Consider the following 20,185-nt stretch of genomic DNA (forward strand, 5'->3'; position numbering starts at 1 on the left):
TGATCTTGAGGTACCACTTCCTCAGTGTAATTTGTGCACAAATGTATCTTGCTATAACTATAAGCATGATAATATGATAGCAAGAGTTTTCACCTCTACGTGAAGATATTGAACTGACGATTCTAACAAGATCATATGAAGACAATACATCTTAGCTTCTACCAAAGATCTTTTGAAGACGGTGTACAAGATTGGAATGCAAATGCTTAAAGATGTGAATTGATGCTCTCATCAGGGGGAGTTAATGTGCGTTGCACTCTTTTTCCCTTACAAGGTTTTGTCCCACTGGATTTTCCTTGCAAGGTTTTTATGAGGCAATCAAAAGGCGTATTATTAGATATGTGTACTCTTTTTCCTTTACTAGAATTTTTTCCCACTGGGTTTTATTTTAGTTAAAGTTTTAACGAGACACATTATCTGTTGAATAGACATTTAAGGAGGAGTGTTATAAATAGAATTCGATTTATGGTGAATGTCTATATTTAGAGAGATTCTATGATTTATTACTTGGTGGCTAAGTCACTCTCTCCCTATAAATAGAGGGTTCTATTCCTATGTAAATCATCGCATATCAATAAGAATTCCCTCTCTCTACTTTGCTATGCAATACTCTTTTTCTTTTATTATTTTATAAAAGTTCTAAATTATGTTTTTAAACTCCATACAAAGTCAAAATGCATAACATTAAATAGTACAAAAAGAGCAATAAAATTGGTCAGACAACTAAAAACATTCATGTGCCTCACACACACATGGGTCTAATATGTCACATGCGAAACATTAAGAACCAAAATGTACACACAGACATTCGTCCAAAACCCCCAAAACCCCGATCGATCAAAGTATCAAAACCAAAGTCTCTCGAAAGGAAATCGGAAAATCCAAATAGAGCAAAAAGATGAAAAATATACCGTTGCTTTTGATGGGTTGTGGTGGAGTTGGCCGTCAACTCCTCCAACACATTGTTTCTTGTCGATCCCTTCACGCCAAACAGGTACTGATCAATTTTTCTAACTTTAGAAAAAAAATCAATTTTTAATGCTTAGCAGTGTATTTTCTTGGGTATTTATGAGTAATACTTGCAGGGGGTGCATCTGCGAGTAGTGGGTGTGTGTGATAGCAAATCTTTGGTGGTTGCACCTGATGTTTTTACTGCAGAATTGGATGATTCATTTCTTCTAGAAGTTTGCCGGGTCAAATCCAATGGCTCTCCTTTGCTGACACTTGGAAATTTTGGTAACAGTTCACCATTTTTCTTGTGTTTTTATTTTTATTTTTATGACGCCTCCACTATTCCACGTTGCACCTGCTATCTCCCACCAGCATATGTACCGGCTAACTCTGCCCACCATGGCTTAGGTAGATTGGAATAAATCACGTAATTTTTAATTTTTTTTGCTTCCGTCGGGATATGAACGTGTGACCTCATGGTTCTATCCGTACTTAATTAACTACTAGGCCACATCCTTGAGAGTTGAATGTCATTTTCGTTGTGTTGTTAAAGATGTTAAAGTCATTTGGTGTGTTCATTTGCAGAAGGACTAAAAGGTGATTTTTTTTTTGGTTGTAACATGCAGGTGCATGCCAAGTGTTTACCAGTCCAGAAGTTTTACCGAAAGTAACTGATATTGGTGGTCTTCTTGGTAAATCAACAGGTTCGTGGCCTGTTAAAAGCTTTTTTTTTTGGATTATTGGGGTTGGTTGGTTTGTTATGGAAAGCATAGACTTGCTTATATTATAGTGTAATCTTTAGTGGTGGAGGAATGATCTCCTTGAGAAAGATGATTAATAACAATTCCTAGCTGTTAAATCTGTTCCGTGTAATCTCCTTAAGAAGTTTGATTAGTAACAATTCCTACTGTTAAATCTTCACCGTGACTTTTAAATGTTTTAATGAGTATGGTACAATTGTGGACTTCAGTTGCCATATGATTCTGGACCTTGCTTATTTACTTCCACTCTATAGTCTACTCTCCAGGCTCAAATGCATGAAGTACAGTGAATAAATTAGCTTTAATGGAGCTAATTGGCTGCCCATTTTTTAACCTTTTTTTTTGCGTCCGGAACGAGTTGCTAATTAATTATGCTTTAGAAGGAAGTTTTGTCTTTATAGGGAGCAAATGGGTTCGAAATACATTTTATTCTTGCTTATAACCTTTATTGCACTTGCTTAACTTCTTTGTACGTGAAGGCATAAGATAATACAGGTCTCAAGATGTTAGCTTTTGGAGAGTTCTTTCGCGAGCAGGCTCCTTTTGACTGAAATTCAAACTGTGGCAGGTTTAGCATTTGTTGATTGTTCAGCTAGTGCCGAGACTATTGGAGTGCTAAATCGCGTTGTAGATTTTGGTTGTTGTGTGGTGCTGGCTAACAAGAAGCCTCTTACTGTGTCAATGGTAACTTACCCTTTGTATTGTTGTTAATTTCTTTCAATTGGTAGCTTAAGTATTGGAATGGTCTTGTATTGCAGAGGTCGTGCAAGAAGGGATAAATCCAAATATTTGTTGTGGCATAGGAACATTGCTCTAGACATGGTTTGTCCATTGAATGTGTTACAAGCATTTGAAGGAGAAAATGTAGCAGATAATGTCCTCCATGGTTGTAAAATTATTAATTTGCAGCAACCAAGCACATGCAGAAATGCAATAAATGATCCAGTTTAATTGTGCTTAATCTTAAAAACTAACAAAGATGCTACATGAGAAAAGAAAGAAAATTGAGTCAAATTCCATCTCAGGAAGTATATAGTCTGTTGAAGATATGTTTAAATAAATAAGTGTGTTGTATCGAACAGTTTAAGCTTTGATGAGATGACTACCCAATTCAATATGGCAGCAAAGCATAAAAGGTTCTGGGTTTAGGCCTCAACTCTCGCCATCACCGTTCATCAGAAAAATATAAAAAAATTCATGTGCTTGGCCCATGGAAAAAAATCAGGTCCGTATGTGAGGGAATGTGTCGAAACATAAGTAACAACTTCAACCTTTGGATGAAATGATCGCACGATTCAGCAGAATCAAAGTCAAAGTCAGTTTCTAAAGAAATTAGTTGATTATTGCCTCCTTTGATTCATTTCACTCTTTCTTATTATGTTTGCTATGGCCACTAAGATATGTAAGACTCTGTTAAAGTTGGGGTGGGGGAATGAGATATAAGCTGACACTGCATAACTTGGGTACCTGCAGAATTATGGGTCAATTTCAACTCTTGTCACCTTTTATCTTTTTAATCTGCAATGCAATTACACTTACTGAATACAAAAGGATTTCCTCTCAACATGGTGACTATTGTGTTGCGTGTATTGATCCTTTTCCTCCTATTTGCAGGACGATTACGATAAGTTGGTCTCACAGCCACGTCGCCTTAGACATGAGTCAACTGTAAGTTCTCTTGTACCTTATAAAAAAAAAGTTCTCTTGTTTCTTTGGGTGTAAAATTCTTTTCTGCTCTTGGATACTGGAGAAAAAGATGATTTTAGAGTGTCATCTTATGGGGTTATTCTAGTGTATGGGTCTTTAGGTAGAAAATATTAATTTTTTTTTTTGATCCAGTAAGACCAGAAAGCTTGCTGAAACCTTGGTGGTCCTGGCTTTCTGATATCAGCATTTTACACCAAGCTTATTGCTATGGAGACCAGTTCCATTTTCTAACTTCGTCTCCTGTCATATAGAGTTTAAACACAAGTATATCCGGATCCCTTGAACAAACTAGGCCAAGGAAACTCTGGAAATATAGTTAATTAAGTATTCTTCCTTTGCCCCCATTCCCTTTCCAAATAAAACAGAGAAGCTGGATGAGTTCTTCACTGGATATGATGAAAAGATACTATTAAATTACATATCCAGAGTGGCTCATTATGATGAAAAGATACTATTAAATTACATATCCAGAGTGGCTCATCCAGATCAGAAGGCATTACCTTCTCTCCCAACTGAGAAGAGTATTTTCCTACTGGTTGAAGTTTAAAGTTCAGATTCCCTGTCTCAATTTTCCTCCCTCCATTCGCTAAAAAAGGATGTAGTTAGGCATCTATCTGCGAATATAGATTTGAAGATAAAAGGAATAAGTGATAACATATTGATGATTGATATCATTTGGTTTATCTGATGTCTAGAGTACTTGTATAGTAAAAATCATCTTCACTTGTATTTGAGATCCTTAAATGTCTCATGCACTTTAAACCTTTCTCTTATTCTGTTTTAAAAGCTGTAACATGTAGAAATTACTTTGAGTTTTTTGTTTGGCTTCCTTCTCCTGAATCATTGATATGGAATTTGTGGCGCAATCTCTTTGTTCAATTGAACTGGTTTAGTTTCTGTTGTATACAAAGGATATAATTATCTTGGTTCAGTTTATACTTGCCCAAGCAAAGGGGTCTAAAATTGCTATATCATGTGGTAGGTTGGTGCAGGCCTTCCTGCCATTGCATCCTTAAATCGCATAATTTCATCAGGAGATCCCGTCTACTGTATTATTGGGAGTTTGAGTGGTAATACTTTATGACCATTTACCACATAGGTTAGAGATGCAATTAATTATTTGTAATGGTTACTTTGCTTGTTTAAATATCAGAAGCATTTGATGGTATGATGCTGTATATCTTGGTATCTAACAGGTACCCTGGGATATGTAATGAGTGAGGTTGAGGATGGAAAGCCATTCAGCCAAGTCGTTAGTGCTGCTAAAAGCCTTGGCTACACTGAACCAGGTGATAAATTGCAATCACCCTAGGTTAATATTGTAAATCACCATAAAGTAGTGAAGATATGACTTACAAAAACAGAAAAATGGGATATGGTACAATCCATTTCGAACTAAGTTTAGAATCTTACTTTTTGTTTATATGCTGCTCCTTCTTTGAGTAATTCTACTTGTTTTCCTGTCAGGCAAGTGTTTCACTGGTACAAATAATAATTTTCTGGCCTTTTGTCTAGGAAGTTTGTCTTCAACACATTCCTTGTAATGTATGAGAAATCATACAAACATGAGAAGCGATTAAGAGAATGCATGAGAAAATGTCTTTCACCTGAATTCTTTATATGCTTACATTACAATCTATCTTCTTAAATTTGTCTAATGTGGTGCACATGCACATACAACTCTATATATTACATTTAGTTCTTGTTACTTACATTTAGCTATCTAATTCTCCCCTCTAGTCGGTGCATATACGAGCTTGCTGTACATGTAACCGGTAGGGAATTTGGTGAATATGTCTATAAGTTGATCATTTGACCTTACAAACTTTATAGCAATCTCTCGTGAAAGTATCTTTTTCTGGGACAACGACAGTCGGTTTCTATATGGTTGGTTGTGAGAAGTTGCATTTGATGCGATACAAATACAACTTGATAATCACACACAAGTTCCCTTTTGATTAATTTCAATTGTTAAGAAAATGAACCTTGGGCTTAGCTCGACCCAAAAGCTAGTTCATGGGGGTGAGGATTGCCCAAGACCACGTAAAGAGACAAACTCACTTCCTCAACCAATGTGAGACTCTAACACTCCATCACACATACATGGTTGGATATGTGGAGCTTGGATAACATAACATGGGGGCATAACATCTGGTTACTAAACATTAGAGATGGGTTTGACTCTGATATCATTAAGAAAGTGAACTTGGTGGTTGTTTGATTTGTAGAGTTCATAAGTTACCATAGTCAATTTTACCTTTCTCCCAAAAAAAGTTACCGCAGTCATGACCCAATATTCTCTCTTCTACAAGACCAGATTGCCTCTAAGTAGAATATAGTATTTAGAAGTACAACGTATATTAGAAGGTGATCATATTCAATCTGTGCATCTTTATATATAGCAATAGTAGATTGTCTTTGATCTTCACTGAGGGATCCTTTCCATAGAGCGGATTTTATATACCGAAGGATACAGATCGTTGCATCCTAGTGAATATGACATGGCGAATAAAAAGCCGATTGACAATAACTAGTGGAAATATGAAATCTATTATTACTTCATCAAAACATAATAACTAGTGGAAAGGCAATATCAGGTCTAGCCACTCTCAAATAGTGTAACTTGTTAACGAACCACTTATATTTCTCGAGATCACTAGGAGACACTAAGAGGCTCCTCCTAACTTGGTAGAAGCTTAACATTTAAATTCATAGAAGTATCAAGAGTTTTCCTTATTAAAAAATCGATAATTTTACAATCCATCATGTATGTCTTCTCGAGAATGTTGAGCACATACAATCCGTCATATCTGTCTCTCCAGCTCTATGTGTTGGCGTAAAAGATGAAACTGATTCTGATGAGTCAGAGGAAAAGAGATTGAAGGTTATAATTCTAGTAATATCAATGAATCACCTAATTGAGAAAGATGGCGTAGAGTCGTAGATGAATATGATAGTCTTACGGATTAGAAGTAGAATGGTTTTATCTTTTCTTATTAAGTTTATGATTTTATAGACTTTCTCTTCATCATTACTAAATATGTACGTACTGTTTATGTGTCTATTATGATCTCTAACATTGTGTGATATGCGTGTGAATATAGGTATAAATTTTCTTCATATTGCACTTCTTTTTTTACTAAAGCCCACACTTTAAGTGTGCTTTGGACTTTAAGCCTCAACAAGGCTTATTGCCTTCTCTGCACTTTTTGTTTTTGAAAACATTGTGTCATTAGTTAGGATTCTGGATTTGAATGTTTATATTTATGCTCTGAGGAAATAATACTAATATAGGGTCAAAGTTGGCAGTTAAAATATTTCTAGTTACAAACTTGCTCCTTTATCAATTTGAAATCCTTAGAGGACTTTTCTTCTCATTCTAGTCCATCTAATCCATAATGAACGAATCCAAATATTTACTTTCAAGTTCCGGGAAGAACTTACACCATCTGATGGAGACTGGTAGATTGTATACATGAGATGTAATTTCGAAGCAAGTAAACTTTTAAGGAGATTCTAATGCTTTGTCTGAGAAAGAGATAACATCAATGTTCTAATACATTGTGAAGACATAATTCTTTATAAGATTGGTGGAGCCATTCCAAAACTTCTAAGGAAAGTCTGGTGCCCTTTCTGGCAAAGAAATACATCAATGTTCAATCCATCGTCAAGATATAGTGTTCTTTGAGCAGTGATTATACAGGAACAATATGGCCATGCCAAATGGCATTAGGGAAAAAGCTGGAAAAAAAATACTAGACTTCCATCTCAATTCTTATAAGAGCAGTTGAAGTATGAAGGTATTCTTATGTATTTTACACTTTCTTCAGATCCTCGGGATGATCTTGGTGGCATGGATGTAGCAAGAAAGGTTAGGAAACATCTTTTTTCTGATTAAACATACAGTGGGACCTCAATCCATTTGTATTGCCAAATATTTTTGCTGATTAAAGCATAATCTTTCTTGTTTATCTGGACATACCTGCAGTCTTACAGTCTGCTATATGCTTTACTGTCGGAAGTGTTTAGAAACTATTTAACTTCTGTGATATTCTTGTGCTGAGTATTATCCATTTATGAATAAAGGAAGCTAGCAGAATGGATCCATGGTAATATGCATGCATTCACTTTATGTATCTTGCATTATAACTTGAAGTTTGATCTTCAAAAGGGAAATGTGAAAGAATTTCCTAGTACACCTAAAACCTTGAGAGGTCATTTGGGGATAAGGGATTAATAATCCCGGGATTAAATGCAGGACTATTTTATCCCGCGTCTTATTGATTCTAAGAATCCAGGATTAGCAATCCCGGGGTTAGTTAATCCCACAACTGAGTATTATTCTAGCCCACATTGAGGGTGGGTAATAATCCGTAGACTAATTAAACCCCGGATAAACACTAAAATGACAAAGATGTGCTTCTCCAAGGCTCTTCCGCCAAAGTCTTTTAAACAATCTAAGGTTAACATTGGAAATAAAAGTTTATCCCAAATCAAGTAAACCAAATACATGTTTATATTATACCCTGTATATCCCATTTTTAGTCCTATGAACAAAATATTTTCCAATAAAAATATATTTACCAAATAATTCCATCATTATTTAATCCCCGTATTATCATCATCATTATAATCCCGGGATAACTTGTTCCCCTATGAAACGACCCCTAAGGGAATGGGTGAAATACCCTAAACCTTTATGAACTACTGTGTAACTCTTTAGACAACCCGTACAGGAAAACTATATAACTCAACACCCTCTTGCCGTGTAACCAGATTTTGAAGTTCACAAGTGAACTTTAATGTGGACTTATTACTGCAAGAATAAGCTTAGCAAAGGTTGGCTATGATATTATGTGAAAAAATTCTGAGCTTCCAAGGGTGGAAGCCCAAAACCTTTATGAACCCCTTTGAAAGCCTTCATTTAACCCATATGGAGCAATTATGTATCTGGAAATGGCTAATAATCAAGTATGCAATAATCTAAGACCACTTAATTTTCCTGTTCATGAGAGTATTGAAGGAGTATCTCATCAAATACTTTGTTATACTCTTTCCTTATTTGATACTTCGAATGATGATGTCTTAGGGGAACACAAAAGTAGTGATTTAGCTATAATCATTTGCACGGACTGTGATGGAAAACATATCTTATCCAGCTTGATCTAGTTACTACTTGGTTCCTCAGTACTGTAGTACTGTACTTTCATGCTTATTTGCCTAGTTATACTTGGTTTTTGGAAATTTTGAGAAGTTGACATCCCTCATAACAAGATTTTGTTTCGATGTCTTCACGATAGGCTCTAATTCTTGCTCGACTCCTTGGGCGGCATATTAACTTAGATGATATGAAGGTTAGGACACGTGTCACTATGCTTCTTAATTTTGTAACTAGTTTAATTAGCTTCAGTAACTTTGATACAATTGTAAAGTCCTTTTCAGATTGAAAGCTTGTATCCTGAAGAAATGGGACCAGATGTGATGCCTCTGGAAGACTTTCTAGCTAATGGTCTTCCCTTACTTGATAAGAATATTGAAGATAGGATTAAACAAGCTTCTGCAAACGGGAATGTTCTGCGTTATGTCTGCTTGATTGATGATACAAGGTAATTCCTTATATTCGTTTCTAGTTTGCTCATCAAATATGGACAACTTGATCCTGTATCCTAATCACAACTGCAAGTCACCACGCCTCTAGTAGCCTAAACAAAAGCTTGCTCACTGATGGGAGTGTTATGACAAGTTTTCTCCATGACTTCAGAAGAGCTTGACTGAATTTCTCTGCCACAATTTTGGAAAGTAGATAAGGAATCCAGTAAAGGTACTGTTGAGCAATGAAGACTATTGTTAAGGACAAGTTTATCTTAGAAAATAATATAAACTCCTCTAACAAATGCTTTAAAAACTAAGACAACTATACCCTAGGGTATGGGCCAACAGTAAATGAAGTAGGGGTAACCTTGAAGATAAGGGTTCAAACCCCAGCATAGACAAAAAATTGTCGTCCATCTGCCTTAGTGTGGGTGGTAGATTTACCCAGTACCTTTGCAGGTAGGAGGTAGCAGATATAAAATGGTCAAGGTGTGCGCAACTGGCTCGTACACCACCATTATTAAGAAAATAAAATAAAACAAAGGATGACTACACCTGCTTTGACATATAAGTTTGAGATATACTATCCCCAAATCAATAGTATCTGTTAGTCTGTTTTATGTTTGTGAAGTCCTACTAATAATTTCACTATGCCCTTGTCATCTGGTCAGTTGTTCACCTCTCCCGTGTGTGAGCATGTAATTTTTGCCCTAATGCAAATTACTCCCAAAAATATTCCAAAGTAGCTTTTAATCATTTTATAGAATTTAGGAATTTCTCTATATTTTATTTGATTTGTTTTGTGTTTATTTGTGTTTTGTACATATTTAGTAGCATTTTAAATCATGAAAATCATTAAAAATATTTTTATCTTTATTTCATTGCATCTTTTAGATTTTAATTGCATTTGTAGGATTTATCACGTATTAAAATACAAAATAACGCATTTGTCATTTTCCTTTGTATGTACAAGTTTAATTAGTCAACTAAGTGTATTTTTAATTCTTAGTTAATTAGTTAACATGGGCGGGCTATTTTTTTTGCGTGCTCTATAATCCGACTGGGCTGAACATTTAGAGCGGCCCAATTGACTTCAATACCCGCCCAGTCCATAGTTACACCCGGTCCATTCCCTCATTAAAACAGATGACACCGTTTGACCCCAATCAATCCCCACCCTCTATTTCTCTTGATCGAATGGCTGAGAATTAGCCATACCTTACTTTAAAACTGCCCGAATCGACCCCTATCCCCCCCCCCCCCAACCCAAAAAAAAAAGACTCTCAAATCATCCCCATCTCATCTCTCTAATCCTTCGCCCTCCGCCGCCGCCAGAAATCGCCTCACGGCGGCGGACAGGCTCCAAACAACCCAAAATCATCACCAAACAAGCCCCATACCCTTTCTCTTCCCGGCCTCGTCCCTCAAATCTCTCTGGAACTCCACGAATTATAGATCTAAAAATTCAAAAAAACCTAACCTGCTCCTTTTTCAGTTCTCCTTTTTCAATTTTCCCCAAATTTCGGGTTGTTTTAGGTAGAAACCAACATCAATCGATCACTCCCAGTGGAGCTATCGGTTGATGGTGGTTTGGTTTTATTTCATGATTGCCGGAATTCGGTTTAAACTTCAACCACCGGCCAGAAATCTCCAGAACTTATCACCTCCTTCCTTTTCTGTTCAAACCTTCAATTCTCCATGAATGTTTGACCTATGAAGTGTTTATCAGACTAAAAGTCTGAATAATTTACTCATAGGGCAAAAATTTCTGGTGATTTGAACTCAATAAACCCATGGAGATTCGTTCCTTTTCCCCGGAATTGATTAGCACTAGGAACCTTGATGGGTAATCCTTTTATGCTTTTCTTAATCTCGCTTTGTTTAGTTGTTTAGTTTACTGTTTGATTGTCAATGGGGTTTCAATTTGTGTCGTTTATATAATAGCAATTCTGTTTGCACGACTAGATTGACAGTTGATTGCATGATAAATTAGGGTAATTAACAGATTTGTTTAGTTTAATTGAAAGTATGTTTAGTTAGTTTTGATTGCATTATTTCTTTGTTGAAAGCAATAAAATGTAGGGAATGGTGTACCCTTGGAAAGTCATGATTCCTTAGGGATGTTGTACCCTTATTGTCAAAGTGACGCCTCAACTAGGAATGATGTACCCTAAATTGGGGAAAATGCGGTCAGGGAATGGTGCACCCTATATTGGCAATGATATTAGGGATGGTATATCCTGCATTTAAGATCATTCAACTGAGAGTGATGTACCCTATGTTGGAAACACAGCTAGGGATTGGTGTACCCATACTGATAAGGAGACTAGAGAATGGTGTAACCTAATCCCTATATTTTGTAATGAAATCAGGGAAGTGGTGTACCCTGCATATAAGATCAATCAACTAGGGAATGGTGTATCCTATGTTGGAAAACACAGCTAGGGATTGGTGTACCCTATACTGGTAAGGAAACTAGGGAGTGGTGTACCCTATATTAGCAATGATATCATGGAGTGGTGTACCCTGCATTTAAAATCAATCAACTAGGGGGGTGGTGTACCCCATGTTTGAAAACACGGCTAGGGATTGGTGTACCCTATTCTGGTAAGGAGAATAGAGAGTGGTGTACCCTATATTAGCAATGATATCAGGGAGTTGTGTACCTTGCATTTAAGATCAATTAATTAGGGAGTGGTATACCCTATGTTGGAATTTCCACAGCTAGGGAATGGTGTACCCTATACTGGTAAAGAGAATAGGGAGTGGTGTACCCTATGTCTAAAATCGTCAACTAGTGAGTGGTGTACCCTATGTTGGAAAATGCAACTTGGGATTGGTATACCCAATACTAGCATGATTTTGAATGTATTTAAAAATGCGAACGAATTGCGGAAAAGAATTTTGAGAAAACTTCCCTTTTGCCAGTTTTGTGTTGCGGAGCTGTTTTCAATCTCTGCACGATTTCTTTTCGGTTGTATTTGTGAAGTTGTTTTTCTGCATTGCACAATGTTTCCTTTTTTTTTCTTCTAAAAACAACTACTCCCTCCGTTCCAATTTATGTGAACCTGTTTGACTGAGCACAGAGTTTAAGAAAAAATGAAGACTTTTGGAGTTTGTGGTCCTAAACAAGTTAAAAAGGGCCCCAGAGTATTTGTGTGGTTATAAAAGCTTCTCATTAAGGGTAGAATTGTAAGTTTAAGCTAAATTGTTTCCAAATTTATAAAGGGGTCATTCTTTTTGGAACGGACCAAAAAGGAAATAGGTTCACATAAATTGGAACGACGGGAGTATTAGTTTAAAATGATGGTCGGTTTTGTTACCAATTGCCTTTCCGGCCTCGAGGAACCTTTGGCTTTTCAAACTTTGCTATGACGGTTGGTCACGTGGGACTCAACCTTTTCGACTCTATTTTGCCTTTGTGAGCATTTCAATTTGACTTCTTTCTTTCGAAGTTTTCAATTTCGGAGCATTGGGGAACCTTTGGCTTTTCAAACTTTTCCATGACTGTTAGTCGCTTGAGTCTTAACATTTTCAGCTTTATTTTGCCTTTGTGGGCACTTCGATTTGATTATTCGAAAAAAAATTCAATTTTAGAGCATCGCCCAATCATGGCCGGTCTGGAGTACATGCGGATTTTAATGAACATGACATGCCTTTTGGACTAGATGCTTGATCTGTGTAAACCGTCCGACTCTCAGAAACTCATCACAACTCTTATCTTGAAACCGAGAAACCTTGCACATGACCGTGTTGATGCCATGGCGTTGCGGATCCTCTCTTTGATCAGTAGTGCCCTTTGCGGATTTTCACCAGCTAATCTCTCTCATTTCTCTTCTCACCGTTGCCTTACAGTGCCCTTTACGGGTTTTAACTAATAAGATTCTCTTGTTAGTTTGATAGTTAAATAGTAGTAAATAACCCTAATACCATATGTATTAGGAGTAGGACATATTTATATATATATATATATATATATATATTATGGCTCATTGTATCATTGTTAATAATAATCAATAATATTTTCTCTTGTGCATTCTCACATGGTATCAGAGCATTGGTGAGATAATTATCGTTGTGCGTCATTCCAATGACATCCGGGAAGAAATCAGTCGGCACCGTGCAATTTTCCGGTGACCTAAGTGACTGTTTGCGTCAAAGTCATTATTTGTCAGTGTTGTGAACAAACCAACACCACCACAAGGTCCGCCGTAGCCCCGCGACCAAATCCCAACAAAACCCACTGGAAAACTTATTGCCACGCGCCCTCACACATCGGGCAGAGTCAAGATTTTCCGGCGAGATCTGTGCACGCGCTGGACCGTGAGACCCCTTCCAGCCTTTTTCCGACGAACTTCCTTCAGGAAAGGTCACTCGCACAGCAATTCCGAGTCGACCATTTAAATCAATTTTGACAATTTTGGAATTTTCCGGCGAGCTACAGTGTTTCCGGCCAGATTTTGGAGAAACTTTTTCAGGATAGTGTATTCTCCTCACAAATCCGAGCCTACCCATCCAATTTAAATCAATTTCCAACCACTTTTATATTTTTCTGGCGTGAACAATAATTTTCAAAAATAAAAAATCTGCTTTTTTCGGTGCAACATTATAATGGCATTCATATCTGAAGCCTTTAACTCACAATCCGTTGGATCCAATGCATTGAATCCAATCCAGATGGTTTCTTTACCGGATTATATGGAGTTCCTTCAGTACAAAGCATGTAAACCGACATCTTCAGGAATAGCTTCTGTTCAAACAGAGAGTAGTGTGACTTGTGTCTCCCAACCTTCAACCTCTGAGTCTTGGGTCATTGATTCAGGTGCATCTGATCATATTTCTGGTAACAAATCTCTTTTTACTAGTATTTCATATTCTCAATCTTTTCCAACAGTCACAATGGCCAATGGGTCTCAAGCCATGACAACTGCAATAGGTCAAGCAAGTCCACTTCCTTCCTTACCTTTAGACTCAGTTCTTTATGGTCCTGGTAGACCTTTTAATCTCATAGCCGTTAGTCGCTTAGCCAAATCACTTAAATATGCTGTTTTATTTCTTGATGCCCTTGTTTTTATACAGGAATGCAGTACATGGCGGATCATTGGTACCAGACGTGAATCAGATGGACTTTATTACCTTATCCTTGCAAAATCACATGGACTCGCATCTTGTCTTCCTCCAATAACTTGTCCCGTTACTGATTCGCCAGATTTATTACATAAATGGTTAGGACATCCCAGTTTGTCAAAACTTCAAAAAATGGTACCTGGCTTATCTCACTTGTCCACTCTAGAGTGTGAGTCATGTCAGCTCGGTAAACATACCCGCTCCCATTTTCCGCAACGTCTTGATAATCGAGCAGAGTCACCTTTTACTTTAGTCTATTCAGATGTTTGGGGTCCTAGTCGGGTCAATTCTACCTTGGGATTCCGCTACTTGGTCAGTTTCATTGATGATTATTCCAGGTGCACTTGGATATTTTTGATGAAAAATCGATCTGAGTTGTTTTCTATTTTTCAAACCTTCCACACTAAAATTCAAAATCAATTTGGGGTTTCTATCCGCACATTTCGTAGTGATAATGCCCTAGAGTATTTGTCTTCCCCATTTCAGCAGTTTATGAACTCCCATGGGATTATTCATCAAATATCTTGTCCGTATACATCCCAACAAAATGGGGTAGTTGAAAGAAAGAATAGACATCTTATTGAAACTGCTCGTACCCTACTCATACAATCTCATGTTCCATTGCGTTTTTGGGGATGTAGTTCTTACATCTTGTTATCTTATTAATCGTATGCCATCTTCAGCTACCCAAAATCAAGTTCCATTCTCTGTCCTGTTTCCCCACTTACCTTTATTCTCTCTTCCACCACGTGTCTTTGGGAGTACGTGCTTTGTTCATGACCTTACTCCAGGAAAAGATAAGTTGGCTCCTCGTGCTCTTAAGTGCATATTTCTGGGTTACTCGAGAACGCAAAAGGGATATTGATGTTATTCTCCCGACCTTCAGCGATTTCTTATGTTACCTTCTTCGAAACCCAATCATACTTCACAGGTCCAGTTAATCACTTAGATATTTCTGAGGTGCTACCAGTTCCTTCTTTTGGAGATTCAGTCCTTATCTCCCATTCATCTTCCTCCATAGCTCCACAACCTACAGTTCCAGTTGCAGCTCCACCGAGTCCAGTGCCACCACCTAGTCCAGTGCCACCAACTATAGCTCTAGTGCCACCACCTAGTCCAGTTCAACGTTCTACAGCTCTACCACTCTTGACTTATCATCGTCGTCCGCGCCCAACATCAGGCCCAGCTGATTCACGTCCTGCACCTGACCCTGCTAATACTGCGGACTTGTCTCCTCTTAATCAACCGATTGCACTACGAAAAGGTATACGGTCCACACGTAATCCTAATTCTCATTATGTCGGTTTAAGTTACCATCGTCTGTCATCGTCCCATTGTGCATTTGTGTCATTTTTGTCCTCTGTTTCCATCCCTAAGTCTACAGGTGAAGCACTGTCTCATCCCGGATGGCGACAGGTTATGATTGACGAGATGTCTGCTTTACATACGAGTGGTACTTGAGAGCTTGTTCCTCTTCCTTCGGGTAAATTGACTGTTGGTTGTCGTTGGGTGTATGCAGTCAAAGTTGGTCCAGATGGCCAGGTTGATCGACTTAAGGCTCGTCTTGTTGCCAAAGGATATACTCAGATATTTGGACTCGATTACAGTGATACTTTCTCTCCCGTGGCTAAAATTGCATCAGTCCGCCTTTTTCTATCTATGGCCGCTATTCGCCATTGGCCTCTCTATCAGTTGGACATTAAGAATGCTTTTCTTCACGGTGACCTTGAGGATGAGGTTTATATGGAGCAACCATCTGGTTTTGTTGCTCAGGGGAAGTCTAGTGGCCTTGTATGTCGGTTGCGCCGGTCCCTCTATGGTCTAAAGCAGTCTCCTCTAGCCTGGTTTGGTAAGTTCTGCACAATTATTCTGGAGTTTGGCATGACTCGTAGTGAAGCTGATCACTCTGTATTTTATCGACATTCTGCTTCAAATTTCTGTACTTATCTAGTTGTTTATGTTGACGATATTGTTATTACCGGCAATGATCAGGATGGTATTAGTAAGTTGAAACAACATCTCTTTCAACACTTTCAGACTAAGGATTTGAGCACATTAAAGTATTTTCTATGTATTGAGATCGCTCAGTCTAGCTCAGGTATTGTGATCTCACAACGAAAGTATGCCTTAAACATTCTTGAAGAGACAAGAATGACAAGTTGTAGACCTGTTGACACCCCGATGGATCCGAATTCTAAACTTCTGCCAGGACAGGGGAGCCTCTTAGCGATCCTACAAGATATAGGCGGTTGGTTGGTAAATTAAATTATTTCACAGTGACTAGACCTGACATTTCCTTTCCTGTGAGTGTTGTGAGTCAGTTTATGGATTCTCCCTGTGATAGTCATTGGGATGCAGTTGTCCGCATTCTTCGGTATATAAAATCAGCTCCAGGCCAAGACTTATTGTTTGAGGATCGAGTCCATGAGCAGATCGTTGGATACTCAGATGCTGATTGGGCAGGATCACCTTCTGATAGACGTTCTATGTCTGGATATTGTGTCTTAGTAGGAGGAAATTTGGTGGCTTGGAAGAGCAAGAAGCAGAATATGGTGGCTCGGTCTAGTGTAGAAGCAGAATATCGATCAATGGCTACGGCGACATGTGAGCTAATTTGGATCAAACAGTTGTTCAAGGAGTTGAAATTTGGTGAGATTAGTCAGATGGGACTTGTGTGTGATAATCAAGCTGCTCTTCATATTGCGTCAAATCCAGTGTTCCATGAGAGAACTAAACACATCGAGATTGACTGTCACTTTGTTAGAGAAAAGATACTCTCGGGAGATATTGCTACAAAATTTGTGAGGTCGAATGATCAGCTTGCTGATATTTTCACCAAGTCTCTTACTGGTCCTCGTATTAGTTATTCATGTAACAAGCTCGGTACATATGATTTATATGTACCAGCTTGAGGGGGAGTGTTAGTTTGATAATTAAATAGTAGTAAATAACCCTAATCCCATATGTATTAGGAGTAAGATATGTATTATATATATATATATATATATATATATATATATATATATATATATATATATATATATGGCTCATTGTATCATTGTTAATAATAATCAATAATATTTTCTCCCGTGCATTCTCACATCTCTCATTTTTATTTCTCCACTCATCATCGTCTTATGGTGCCTGTGAGAGTTTTCACCAATAAGACTCTCATTTTTATTTCTCTCATTCTGGCGGTACCAACCGTAACCTCCAATTCTTGAACATTTTCGCCAGTTGGTCGGAAGGACTTGAGAGGTATTTGGGTAAAAAGAATTTGGATCGAACTACAACTTTGGAACCTTTCTGCAAAATTATCGCCGAAATACCATAACTGCTGCCCTAGTTTACTTTTGGGTGGAATGTGGATTTTACTTGGCGTGACCGACCCCCCCAGAGTGAGGCTGCCTAGGAATCCTTTCAGAATTAGGTCGGACATAGTTCAATTAACAATTGCTCACTTTATCTTTATCCAAAAACTCTTCATGTTCTCGAGCAAAAAGGGGCAGCTGTGAGCATGTAATTCTTGCCCTAATGCAAATTACTCCTAAAAATATTCCAAAGTAGCTTTTAATCATTTTATAGAATTTTAGGAATTTCTCTGTATTTTATTTGATTTGTTTTGTGTTTATTTGTGTTTTGTACATATTTAGTAGCATTTTAAATCATGAAAATCATTAAAAATATTTTTATCTTTATTTCATTGCATTTTTAAGATTTTAATTGCATTTTTAAGATTTAATCACGTATTAAAATACAAAATAACGCATTGGTCATTTTCCTTTGTATGCACGAGTTTAATTAGTCAACTAAGTGTATTTTTAATTCATAGTTTAATTAGTTAACACGGACAGGCTATTTTTGCCAAAGTTTGGTCTTAATGGGTGTCATAATGGTACTCTAGATAGAATGGATCAATATCTGGACTTCTTGCATCTCTTAGGGGGAAACATGTTGTAGGATTGGTGGTAGTGTTGTTATCTTGTTCTTGTACTATTTCTGTACCATCTTTGCACCAGTTTAGTATAAGACTTTACCTATCAAAAAAAGCTTTAATCATATTTTTCTCGAGACTTATGTTGGCAAAATCGTTATAAACTCTTGTATTCAGTATAACGGCAATTGAAAATGGGAAGCAAAAAACTATTTGCCTCATTCTACCTTAAGGTATTTGTATGGATGTGTTTGGATATAATCCAGTAACCCGTTCATATGATATGATGGCTTCATTTGGATGCAAAATGATCGTCCTCGTTTGAATATATTCTCTCCATAGTGGTAGATTATATGTTTGGTTTTGTTTCTAGGCTAAAAGCATATGCTTTCAAGCTTCAATAGTTCAGTTCCTCTTGTCTTCTCCGTGGAGGGGTTTGGTCTAACTTCATAACATTTGAGATTTCATTTCTTTTGTTCTTTAGCACAAGGTTATATTAAGAAGTATCTATTTACTTGTTGACTGAAAAAGAAAAAGTAGAAATTTCTCTTTATTGGTTATTGAGTTTCTATTTTATTGATAAGAATCTGTTTGACCTCTTTATCAAAAAAAAAAAAAATACTTTTGAACTATAATGATTTGTTCTAGCTAAATCAACTGCTACAAACAGCTCCACTTAAAACAAACAGTGAATAATAAAGTATCTGCTGCTTGGGAAAAAATAATTATTGAAAGATCTTTTGAGTACATGACTAACGTCTCTCACTTTCAGATGTGAAGTTGGCATCCAAGAAGTCCCAAAAGATTCTGCTTTGGGAAGATTAAGGGGAAGTGATAATGTGGTAAGCATTTTGCACTTTCACCTCCCTTTTTGCTGTTTCTCTGGTCCCTCACTTCTATTCTCTGTTCGAAAAATTGTTTTGATGTTCGTTAAAGTATCAAGGTAAAACATTTTTCTAATTGTCTAAGGTCCTGTTTGGGACATTTGTGAGGTAGAGTCTCGGACTGTCTCAAGAGTGAATTTGAGGCGTTTGCCTACCTAAATCATGATCCCTATTGGATTACGCAATCGACTTTTCACGTTTGGGCAAAAACTGCTAATCGGCATACAAATACCACCATGCTGTGAATTTAAAGTAAGCTTATTTATCATCTCTTGAAAAGATGCAGACATCTTGTGCATGTCTTACAACCTTAGCCATGACTCATGAGGCCCATTGACAGGTGACATGGGTGTCGCAGCATGCTGAGTCTCTCTTTGAACAACTCTTAATATCTGTTCTCAGGCCGAAGCCTATATTTGTCATTACACATCATCTGGTGTCACCTTGCAAAACTTTGTGCAGCTTAAGGTCTTAGATTCTACTTAAGTTGCATCCCTTAAACATAGGAGGTTATACGAACAATAGATCAGTGACTGCTTTTGTTGAAGAATAGCTACGGTGTTTCTCTGCAAACATATGAAGATTGATCATCTGTATTCATTTCTCTGCAGCTGGAGATATACAGCCGTTGTTACGAGAAACAACCCTTGGTTATCCAAGGTGCTGGAGCAGGAAATGATACCACAGCAGCTGGTGTCCTAGCTGATATCCTTGACATTCAGGATTTATTCCCTCAACCGAGTGTTGTACACCGTGGACATTGAAGACTCCGATTTGTGACGCTTAATTTAACATCTGATTTTCAAAGAGGAAATACGGACTATTCTTGACCGTCTGCTTCCAGATTGAAGATTGAAATCGGTGTCAGCCAAGCACATCCAATTTTGAAAAGTTTCTCAGACACACGAGAATCCCTTGTCTATTTACAGTAAATTATTATGTGATTTCTCTCCTCTTATCCGTAATGCATAACGACATGAATGGAACTACTGCATACAGTGACTCTGAAATGGCACAGCTGCAAATTGAGTCATGTGTTGGCCTTAACGCAGGACAAGGACAAGGTTTCAGGATTATACTTTCAGCTTATAATCAGTTCAATTGGTAATTACCATTTCGGTACCTGAACCGTTGATGCTATGACAATTTTTAGAGTCATCTCTTTATTATGTTTTTCAATGTATGAAGTGATTTTGAGTTCATGCTCATAATATCCGTATGAGCAGATA

At 37.4% G+C, this 20,185-nt stretch overlaps 1 protein-coding gene across 1 annotated transcript; it reads left to right on the top strand.

The window, feature by feature from the left end:
• The first annotated feature begins 790 nt into the window (after positions 1 to 790).
• LOC104245401 (uncharacterized) lies at positions 791 to 20,156 on the top strand. Its single transcript, XM_009801004.2, has 12 exons — positions 791 to 994; positions 1,086 to 1,236; positions 1,578 to 1,655; positions 2,281 to 2,396; positions 3,327 to 3,380; positions 4,402 to 4,489; positions 4,616 to 4,708; positions 7,250 to 7,290; positions 8,720 to 8,773; positions 8,862 to 9,025; positions 18,845 to 18,914; positions 19,568 to 20,156. Exons 1-12 carry the CDS (start codon positions 899 to 901, stop codon positions 19,718 to 19,720), a joined length of 1,158 nt encoding a protein of 385 aa, XP_009799306.1. The 5' UTR covers positions 791 to 898; the 3' UTR covers positions 19,721 to 20,156.
• The last annotated feature ends 29 nt before the right edge of the window (positions 20,157 to 20,185 follow it).

The sequence above is a fragment of the Nicotiana sylvestris genome, chromosome 11 (genome assembly GCF_000393655.2).
Source record: "Nicotiana sylvestris chromosome 11, ASM39365v2, whole genome shotgun sequence".
In the NCBI taxonomy this organism is placed as follows: Eukaryota; Viridiplantae; Streptophyta; class Magnoliopsida; order Solanales; family Solanaceae; genus Nicotiana; species Nicotiana sylvestris.